Genomic DNA, 11,651 nt, shown 5'->3' with positions numbered 1-11,651 from the left:
CTTCTCCAGTAGGATGATGAGCCAAAACATACATCTAAATCCACGCAAAATGGTTCCGTGACCACGGGAGCAAGCCTTTGACGAGGCCAAAACTCAGACCCCTCACCTAAACGTGTGAACTGAGCTGATGAGAGTGCAGAGGAGCTAGGGACCCTGGAGGATCTGGAGAGACATGGACAGGATACTTTGAATCCAACTTACTATAACATGGACTACTAAATGGTGCTGCATACTTAGTTTTAAGCAATACAGTGACCCTATTTCAGCTCTGATTTTCATATGCTGATTTACTTATTACTTTTCTCAAAAATCCACAGATCTGATCGTTGGTACATGAACCCTCCTAAGAGTATTAAATCTACACAACACCAACTGTCACACCACCCCACCACAATTGTTCTGTCTTCTCTCTTACTTAGACCATCATGTATACTGGAAATAAAACTTCCTTACCCTTTAAAATTCTTGATTACTCTCATGTGTGTAATGCCTATTGTAAATATCCTTCTCATCTGTGTATGTTCAATGATAAAACAAGCAAGAACATGTTTTACTGAGGTTTTATTTATAAAAACAAAATACAAAAAACACTTTAAAAAGTTTCCATAGGAAAGCGGTATGAATGCAATCCCATCTCTTTCATGTATATTTTCAAATGCATCATGGTCATAAATAATGCTACTTTTAAGTATTATCACCATCATCATCTTACTACCATACCAACAAAAATTTTCTTCAACGTAAAGAAACAAGAAAGGAATGTGTATGATTTCTGCGAATGGTCAGAGGAGATTTCCCAGTGCTTAAAAAAGAGGCATGCCAAGCTCCTGAATACAGTGGACCATTGTAATGGTTAATGCAGGCTAAACCTTGCATTTAGCGTATAAACGCCAACCCCAGCAATAGACCACCATTAAACAGTAATTGGAAAGACAACCATGTTCTCCCCTATTTCTTGGTTAAGTAACTGTAAAAAGGAAGCAAGGACAAAAAAAAAAAAAAAAGAAGTCAACTTGTGCATCTGCAATATTCTGGTCACATGCACCATGGACTAATTACCATTTTTATGGTAAAATGCAACTGTCATTTAATAACATTGGGCACCAAGACTTTCATTATTAGAGGACCATCAATGGAGTCAGTTTATTTGACAAATTAATGCAGTGCAGCACCTCCCTGTACTGCATCTATGTTGACTTAGAGCACACGGGTGGCACAGGGCTTAGCAGGCAGCTCCAGGGTGCTTCCACACCCGCAGTGGCCTGGCATGTTCCCAGGGCTCTGCTCCTCCACCAGAGCTGGCATCCCCTGGACATGGATCTGCTGCATGCATTGCCTAAAATATGATAAAGAAGAAAGTAGGCACTTCATCAGATGGCACAGATGGATTCAGCAGGAATATAAATTCAATACAACCAGAAGCAACAGAGAAAATCAGAAAATGTGAACTCACCAGGCTGATCTCGACATGACGTAATGAATGTCTGGTTTTTGGAAGCCGTTAAAGGTGGACGAGGCGGCCACAGTGTAAGCACCCATGTTTTCAAACAGCAGCCAGTCTCCTACCTGCCGGTCAGGCAGAGTACACAGCTCCACAATGCGGTCCAGGCCATCGCAGGTAGGACCCCAAATACTGCATGGGTATATGCGCTCATCAGGCTTGGGCTTCTACAAAGCAAAACCAAATAGTAATGTTTATTAATCTGTGCAATGATTTAAAAAAATTTGGAATTTGCATGTCACATGGCATATTAATAAGGCTTAATATAGCTAAAAGAACGTATGCAATTATATCCATACCTTGTGCACAATGGGTGTCACATGTGCATGATCAAAAAGGATGCAGTTGAAAGATCCATAAACGCCATCATTAACATAATACATTAGAGTTCGGTCACTGGCCCCATCATCTTCATCTGCATTACCCAAAAAAAAAAAAAAAGTAAGGCTCTGTTGTTTCAGAGATATAAAATTACCAAAGGCAAGAGAAAGCAGGATCTTACCATCAGAGCCAGATTGCTCCTTCATGTTGACTTTTTTAGCAATGATGTTGACAGCTAGCGTATATGCAGAGGCCACATAGAATCGGCCGGGTTCAGCAATTATCCTCACGCCGCAGTCTGCAGGAAAGTACTTATCCAGTGCAGGGTTGATCACAGCAGTAATCTAAGTGAATCAACATTAAAATTTTTATTTGTCTGCAAAAATGTAACATTAAAAAAAAAACAAAAAAAAACCACTCAAATAGAAATAAATGTAAGTGGAAAACTAACCTCCTCGAACTTCAGCTTGGAATCATCAGAGCCAGGGAAGCCACCACCAATATCCAGCAGGGTCATACTGTAGCCCAACTCAGCCTGAAGGAGGATGGAAATTTTAGTTTAGTAATGCAACAGTGCTGAAGGAGCACTTTACACCACCAGACAAGCAAATTCACAGCATGTGCCCACTCACCCCCATGTCAAAGACGTAGCGTGCATCTGCAATGGCCTGGGCGTACGTCTGTGGGTCAGTGCAGCCGCTGCCTACATGAAAGCTGACTCCAATAATGTCCAGGCCCAGCTCCTTTGCCCGCTCCAGAAGCAGCCTGCTGCTTTTCAGCGTGGCTCCAAACTTCACACTCAGCCTGCACACTGCCTTAGAGTCATCTGTAGCTATACGCAGCACTAGTCTGCATAGATATACAAATCATAGTTAGACGGACTTTAATATTGATAGGGTTTTTGTCATTACGTAAACACAAAGCTACTCACTTGGCATTGTCATGGCTACGAGCGACCTTCATTAGCTCCACTTCACTATCAAAGGTCATCATTTGCACTCCATGTGCAGAAGCATACTTGATCTGCGACACCTGTTTACAGGGGTTGGCATAAATGATCCTACTGGGCTCCACTCCCAGAGACTGCACGAGCTGGATCTCAGTCTAAAGGGAGATACAGATAAATCAGTATAGTTTCTGCTACTGCTACAGCCACTGGGAGAATATATATTTCTTTCAAAAGTTACAATACGAACTTTCAGACAAAAATTTGCAAACCTTGCTTGCACAGTCAAATCCTGCTCCCAGTGTTGCCAGTGTCTCTACGACAGGCCTGCTATCATTGCACTTCACAGCATAGAAAGGTGTGACACGAGGCAAGGTGCGTGCCCATCTAAGGTGCTTCTTAAGGACATCCCCTAGGTCTGCCACATAGAAAGCATCCTTGTCATCCTACAGGAAAAATAAAACAAAATTTATCAAAAAGAAGATACAGTAGCATGCTATACACATCACCACCCAACTAAAGTTAAATAAAAATGTGATGGAGAAAACTCACTGATGAGGTGGACTCATTGATCTTCTGCTCAACGATGTCCCGTGCACAGAACCCCTCCTCCAGGAAGGTAAGAAAGTCGTTGGAAGTCATGATCACAAATCAATTTCAGATCGCAAGAGAAACTGCAGAAAGAGAAGCATTGGTGTTAAACACCATCAGTCTGTTCATGACAAACATGCTATCTATGCCAGAACCGCACACTGAACAAGGGCTGCCCTCTGATAATTTGGCATGGTCTGTTCTCTTGATAACCAGGACATTGCTTATTGTAGAATTCCCAATTTATCACTGACATCAATTCATTAATAAACTGACATCAATTCATAAATTACTGAATAGTTACTAAAGATTTACCTCCAATATTCTAACACCTTACAAGCAACACAGAAGCAATTTAAAAACTGTGTGATTAGAAAGATTTTCAAGGAAATATCAGCTAAATAAATTATGTATTTATACCAACAAAACAGTTACTTTATTTGTGAATTTCATGCCGTAAAGCAAATACTATTACATTTACTTACTTGGACAGAAAGAGATGGAATTATCAAATGTCAGACGTTCAGCACACCCAAGGCGGCTCCCCAGTGAAGTTAAATCCTTTCAGATAAGCCTCAAGGCCAGGGCCAGTGTGTGCTTTGCTCAAGCGAGTGATCTGAAATGAAAACGAAGAAGCACTAGAAGTAAGTTACAGGCTTTCAGCAGTTGGGGTTATTATATTATTATAATAAATATAATATAATAATTGCATCAAGAGGACATTATTGATAGTATTCCTTTGAAATTGCTTATTATTACTACTATTATCTTCATCATCATCATCATAATTATTATTATTATTATTAATATTATTAATACAGAATCCATAGTATGGACACTAGCAAGGCATAAAAAAAAGGGCGGGGGGGGCGGGTTGGAAAAGAAAGAAATGTAGTTTCTTTTAATGGCAAGCCAACCCATATATGGCCAAACACTGGTAAAGTAAGGGTCGGCTCAGGATCAATCCCAATCCCACCAGTGCACTATATAGGGGATAGAAGTCATCACTCCACATTTTGGGCTCGACCGTCAGCCAGCAGGACTCTCACTGGTCCCCAATAGGCAGCCAGCTACAGTTTGTGGGCCAATGAGAGAAGTGCTACGCAGGCATTAACCTGGAGAGGCCATAGCCGCTAATACCGCTTTCAGGACACTGACTCGTACATTTAAAAAGTAGAAAAGGTTGCTTCAAGTTCATTCGCCACAGCGGATGTAGAAGTGACCAGGCGCTTGCTGTCCTTCATCCTCACCTTTACAACGTTTTGCTTAATATAATGTTATAACCTCCTGCAACATCCGGCCACGTGGATTAATAAATCGCTCTTTTAAATATTTCAAATTTAGCAAGCCATAGAGAATGGTTACGTTGATCAAAAACGATTAACTATTTGTCTAGGGTCCAAACCTACTGCTCATCGACTAGTAAAGTTATCACCAGAGTAACTTAATAACTTGGTTTTAATGCTGTAAGAGGACGTCCCGCCTGCTTAGCTGGTTTTCGTCAGTTCGCGTGAACTCGCTAGCTAACGGGTCCAATACCCATTCAGTGTAACCCCCCCAAAAAAACCAAAATAACTGATTTCTTAGTAGCACCGAATAGTTAACGATCATCTTGATCTTCGTGCCGTTCAGAAAAAAACGCACTAGTTACAGACTCGCGGGTGTTAGTTTGTGCTAGCACGCTTTCAAATCCATTTACTACAACGCTAGCGTGCTAACTTTATAGCCACGTTAGCCTGCGGCTCTCCATTCACCAGAATATCCTGGAAAATAGAAAAAATATCTTTCCGTCTCAGTTACGTACCTTAAAAAGCATTTACAAAGATTTTTGTCCATTAGACCAAAATCAGGGAAATAAAAAAGTCCGCGTTTTCTCGCTCCTCCAGCCGGCGTGCTCTGTTCTGAATGAGGCCAGCTCTGCGCCCGGCATGCATATATATAGTGCAGCCGGTTTCCAGGGCAACACTCCAGATGAAACCGGCCTCTCCTGTGCCTGGGCTCCGCGTGCGAACCGGTTCCAGCTTGTTACCTTCGCGCGCAACCAAGTCTCGTGTGAGCTCAAAGCCTGTTTAACACCACGTTCACAAAGGTGACACAGGCAGCGTTTTTTCTTCTAAATGTGTTTGGATTTTCTAAATAACCGAAAGTGCAGACAGATAATATTGACAGAAACGCTGAGTACAGGGTTTAAGTATGTGGAGAATATATGTTTATAGGTTGGAGAGGGCTTTAAGGAATAAATCCCAGGAGATGCCTCAGGAACTTTTGTTTGTTTAATTTTTGATCCAGTAATGATTTCGTTTAATAAGAGCAGGGCCTTACTTCTGTTATTTTCAATAAGACTCCAGAATGTGGTTTGTTACTGTCATGTGTATGCTTTTCCCTAGTATTCTTTCTCTGACACACTGTTTTCACATAATAGCTGTTGAGAATAGCTGTTAAAATGCACCTAAAAGTTATTAGAACTGATGAAGACTTTCTTGAATGAGTGGTGAAATATTTTGACACTGTAACAGAAGTCCAGTTGACAAACAAACAGAGTTTTGAGCTTTCTTTAGTCTCAAGGGCAGTACCATCCATGACATACACAACAGGGATTCAAACTTTCTACAGTTTTTTACCATAAAATTTTAAATAGGTGTTTATATATAAAGACTATTTTGAGGCCTTTGCTCATTCCCTTGCAATTATCAAATTAGCCATACATGTGTAATGTTTAAAATCATGCAGATACAAGTCAAGAACTTCAGTTACTGTTCACATCAAACATCAGAATTGGGCTAAAGTGTGATCTCAGTGACTTTAACCAGGGCATGTTTGTTGGTATCAGACAGGCTGAAGTGAATATTTCAGATACTGCTGATCCCCTGCGATTTTCATGTACAGCAGTCTCTAGAGTTTACACAGAATGGTGCGAAAAACTAAAAACATCCAGTGAGGAGCAGTTCTGCGGGTGGAAATGACTTGATGAGAGATCAGAGGAGATTGCCTAGATTGGTTCAAGCTGACAGAAAGGCTACAGTAATTCAAATAACCACTCACTACAACCATGGTGAGCAGAAAAGCATCTCAGAACACCCAATACATTGTATAGATTGTTGTGCATGAAAATCAAAGGAGATAAGCAGTTTCTAAACTCCTCAAACCAGCCTGTCTGGCACCAAAACCATGCCATGGTCGAAGGCACTGAGATCACATTTGTTTTCCCCATTGTGATGTTTTATGTGAACATCGACCTGTATCTATGATTTTCTGCATCACATATGATTAGCTGATTGGATAATGGCATGAATGAGCAGGGGTACAGGTGTTCCTATTAAAGTGGCCGTTGTTCATATTCCTTAAAGAGAAGATACACAGCCATCTCCTGAATCAAAATAAAATTTGCAGGCATGAAGGGTGAAAATCACAGATGTAAGGTAGTGTTATGTTTTACACTGAGATGTTCCTGACTGTCACACCGTTTGGTTACTTTTTCTGTCTCAAACACTGTTTTCTGCTGAATTGATTACGTTAATTACATTTGGTGTTATAATTTTGTTCTGCATACACAACATGCAGGATGCTTATTGTTCTCCTGAATCAAAACAATTTTGGGTGATGAAAAGCAATAAAGATTAGACTCGAATATTTTGAGATTTTTGGGTCATTCCTTGCCACAGGAAGTTGGATCATCGTTCTAGTGGTTTGTAGTTTATATACAACTAAGAAGGAAAAGCATAATATGTCAACTATGCTACCCCAAATTTATGTGTAAATTATAATATATTGATAACATTATAATTGTTTTTCCACAATATCATTTACAGACAATATACAGTATATGATCACAATCTTAAATAGTCATATTTGGCATTAATGTGTTTAACATGCATACTGGAATATTAGATATGTTAAAACTAGCACTTGACTTTATTCATTAAAACAGTAATGAATACATCATGAAACATTTATGTAATTAATGTATTGCCAGACAGCAGATTTAGGATAGTATATTATTCTCAGCTGACACACTATGCTATGGTTTGATACTAATACATGATGCTTTGTGTGTAGGCAAAATGGCTAAAATTTCAATTAAAAATGTTACTAAATATGGAAGCAATAATAACTTATTATTCTCAAATCTAATAGGTCAGAAGGTGTCTTGTTTTATTTGTTGTGCAGAGGGCCAAAGGCCATTACCACCACAAAGAGGATTATTTACCCAATGTATTTTATTCCTTACCCAGTGTTAAATAGGAGAGTGCCCCCACCCATTGTTGAAAATTGAACAATTAACAGTCTCTAAAATTTATGCAAAGCTCCAGGAGTAGTTTGGACTTTGAACTATGATGCTGTCTCTTGATACTGTTCAAATCCATAAGTGCAAGCAAGATGGGTCATGTAACTCATGAGGCTTTTTTTGTGTAAAACATTTAATGAGGTCTGTATTAGCTAAATGGCAGTAAAAGGCTTAGCAGTCATTTACCATTCTCAGGATATATAGCACAGTCCTATGAGCCTGTTAGTGCAGAGTAAAACAATAGATCAAATAGGATATCAGTATGTAATCAGGATGTTGTGAGTTATCAGGGACGGACAAAATGTACAAATTATAAATGCTGTAATAAATACTGTATGAGACACTTTTGAAGGGAATAAACCAACTCTTAAATTTGAGTCCTCAGAGTCTGGAAAGTGCATCTGGTCTCTAGTCAACGTTTCCACTTTAGACGTAACGTAGGAAACTCCATGATGCGTAAAGACTACATTGCTCTAGCTGTGGCTTCCAGGCATAAATGTGCTCCTGCCAGACCTTTTCTAATCTGTTCCCTTTTTGCCACTGTGATTGAGTATGTGAATGAGTATGAGTGTCGAGCAAGGAGATGTTCTGATTTTGTTCAGGGCTTATGAAGATGACAAATGCTGTTGGTTAAGTTGGTTAAGGCTACAGGACGGAGTCAGAATTTCTGCTATACTTTGTAGTGGGCTTTTTTCTTTGGAGGAGGCAAAGTTGAGAAGGCATAGCTGGCACGGTGTGTAAGCCTGTGTGTGTTATATACTATATAAATATAGTGTATACCGTACTATATAAATACTATATTTATGTAGAATAATACATATGTACAGTGGCACTTGTGTACAGTAAAGGCACTTGTAGGTCAGTTTGTGACTCTGCAAGTTTTAACCTTCTAAAAAGCTTTATTTCTGGCAACAGCCTTAGCTTCCAGCTATAGCAGTTCCTTGGAAAACACTGATGGTGCCATTAAACTTTAAGTGACAACAAATGTGCACACACTGCCATACTGGTTTCTGTGCAGTTTCCATACAACAACATAAGGGTCACTTTGGTGATGTTTACAACACATTAGAAAGTGGGAGGAATGACAACATGTTTTACAGCCAACCTAATACAATCAAGTTATGATATGAGGGATTTTTTTTTTTAGGACTATAATTAGTGTCTCCACAGTTACCTACACTATCCGGCCACAAGTTTGTTGTCACCTGACTATTGCATCCACATATGGGCCTCCACTAAACTGTTGCATTGTATAGGACATCTTTGTATGCTGTTGCATTACAATTTCCCTTCACTGAAACTGAAACTGAGAAGGGCCCAAACCTGTTCCAGCATGACAATTTCCCTGTGCGGTCCATAAAGATATGGTTTGCCAATGTTGGCATGGAAGAACTCAAGTGGCCTGCACAGAGCCCTGACCTCAATCCCACTGAACACCTTTGAGATGAACTGGAATATTGACTGTGCCCAAGGCCTTCTCACCCAACATGCTCTTGGGGCTGAATGGGCAAATCCCCACAGCCACACTCCAAAATCTAGAGGAAAGCCCTCCCAGAAGAGTGGAGTTTATTATAACAGCAAAAGGGGACTAAGTCTGAAATGGGATGTTCAAAAAGTACATATGGGTATGATGATTAGGTGTCCAAAAATCTTTGGCCATATAGTGTATATTAATATTAATAAGCTTTGTGGAATAATCTGTAATGTGGATCACAAGATTCTTTTCCCCACAACATGGATTTAAGTCAGTTCGGGTGCAAATAATATGTACATATTATTTCATTAGGCTCCAAGCTTATGTATGATCACCTTCTGATAAGACAAGGACAGTTAGAGATGATTGTGTTTATCTGTTGTTTGACATCACTGTTTAACAGATCTGCAGCTTCCTCTGCTGACATGACCATATGACAACTTTTTTTCTTTTTTCCCAAAACCCAGCAATTTAAGAATGGCAGTAATGGTAATAAGTGTGTCTGTGTGTGTGTGTGTGTGTGTGTGTGTGTGTGTGTAAGCGTAACAGGATTACTCATACAGGATATATTGCGAAAATGTTTCTTACATAAAACTATATTAAATAATTGTTTTAACAAGTCCACTGTCAACATTAATCTACTGTTAATGCCAGTTGAGGCTCAAATATAGTTTAAAGGGAAATTCTTTTAACATCAGTGCACTATAGACTGAACCACATCCTGCCTGTCTAATCCTGTGAGACACACACAGAGAAACACACAGATATTACTTCACAGTCCTTGCAAACATATATTGCAGAATTGATGAGATTCTTGTCCTTATTTCAAAACAGTATACCTGGCAGTAAATGTACTTTCCTGGATGAGAACAATCTGATGGTAGTAGGTCAAAGTGTTAACTAATTTTAACTTAAATTTAAAAAAGAAATATGAGTGTAGCATCAATATTCCCCACATTCAGACAAATTCAGTTATCACTGTGACACATATTATAACAAGCCTTTCCACAAAGGAAACTTCCTGGAATCCACGTCAGAGGAGTTTCTTGGTGTAAGGAAAGGGGAGGGTCAGACGACACAGAGCCCTACCCATCTGCACACGCTCTCCTCCCTACACTCACACGTATTCATGGATATTAAGCACCACATGATCTGGCATACCCTTATAGTTGGATGTGAGTCATTCTTGTTAATCTGATTGACGTGGCTTCGTTCTTGTACTCCTCCCCACACGTGCACACACACGCACACACACACTCACACAAAACTGTTAGGACACCAGCATAGACAAATACAGATGTTTCAATACATGAAACCATAGAAACTACAGCACTACGCTAGATTTAACTGGTTAAAGCCAACATCTGTATGTTGGGTAAAAAAAAAAAAAAGTATTTCATCACCAGAAATAGAGCAAGACATTGTTTTACCAACTACAAAAAATTTGGTTGAGTAATAAATTCTGTTGTAATCAACAGTCAAATCTACAAATTTTCACCCATATAATAATCTTAAAGCACTAATCTTAAATAAGAATCTTAAAAATGCCACTTCTACATTGGATATCTCCTTAATTAAGGTTGCTGAAATTTGGTGACCTCTTGTTCTTTTGTTTTTAGGTGTTAAAAGCAAAATCTGACATTATTATCCTGTACATTTGAGATCATGAAAGTACTTTCTCCTATTGAATGCCATTGTAACTGTTCTAGCAATGTCCCCCTATTCACAGGAATAATGACATTACACCACCAACCAACAAATTACCACCAGAATTTGTAAACACATCAAAAATATTTAAATGTAAACATATTCAATGTGTATCAGGGTGGAGTTTTCCTTTAACCTTTATTTTTGTAGACACGCATCCTGGCCTTGGACTAATTCTCAATGTTCTGTTTAGTCTAGGATGCAGAATGGAAAGGAATTTAAGATAATTTAGGATGAGAAACTTAAAGTGACACCAAGAAATATTTTGTTGACATTCGTATCTGTGTAGTGTGAATATTTCTATGCTTAGTTTAGATGAGCTCAGCCTTTTGTTTGTATAGTTAAACTTTGAAAGCACTTTTTGACATTGAAACTCTTTGTTCACAGCCTACTGTATATATGCATAGGCTGTGCCTCAATGTACTTTCATGCCATATCTTCAATGTTGGATTCCTGTCTTCCCTGTATCCAATAAATTCTTTCATTCTGACGCACCTCGGAGGAGTGTACAGGTGTAACATAAAGGCAACACAGACTTGTATATTCGTAATTACCAGGTGTCAAGGTATTACACAGTCATGTTAAGACCTGAGAAAATGTATGTGATGAGACTAGGAAGCAACCACAAAAACATCTCCCAGAACTACCCCTTTCGTACAGACATTAAAGGTGCAATAGTCAATTCTTTTGGACAAATAACCTGGAAATTATGCAGGAAATAATAATAATAATAATAATAATAATAATAATAATAATAATAATAATAATAATAATAATGGTTTAAGCAATGACCTCAGCACAAGTTTGGAAAACCCATTTGGAAAAC

General features: G+C 39.0%; 1 protein-coding gene across 1 annotated transcript; it reads right to left on the bottom strand.

Moving 5' to 3' along the window:
- Positions 1–546: 546 nt before the first annotated feature.
- Positions 547–5,344, bottom strand: LOC113538863 (ornithine decarboxylase). Its single transcript, XM_026934273.3, has 11 exons — positions 5,164–5,344; positions 3,845–3,975; positions 3,321–3,442; positions 3,041–3,214; positions 2,754–2,926; positions 2,455–2,671; positions 2,274–2,357; positions 2,004–2,166; positions 1,801–1,916; positions 1,454–1,668; positions 547–1,336 (listed from the first exon to the last, which is right to left on the bottom strand). Exons 3-11 carry the CDS (start codon positions 3,408–3,410, stop codon positions 1,198–1,200), a joined length of 1,371 nt encoding a protein of 456 aa, XP_026790074.1. The 5' UTR covers positions 3,411–3,442; positions 3,845–3,975; positions 5,164–5,344; the 3' UTR covers positions 547–1,197.
- Between the last annotated feature and the right edge of the window lie 6,307 nt (positions 5,345–11,651).

This window comes from Pangasianodon hypophthalmus, chromosome 10, assembly GCF_027358585.1.
Source record: "Pangasianodon hypophthalmus isolate fPanHyp1 chromosome 10, fPanHyp1.pri, whole genome shotgun sequence".
Lineage (NCBI taxonomy): Eukaryota > Metazoa > Chordata > Actinopteri > Siluriformes > Pangasiidae > Pangasianodon > Pangasianodon hypophthalmus.
The sequence above is the reverse complement of the archived record's forward strand: the minus strand, read 5'-3'. Positions and strand labels throughout refer to the sequence as shown.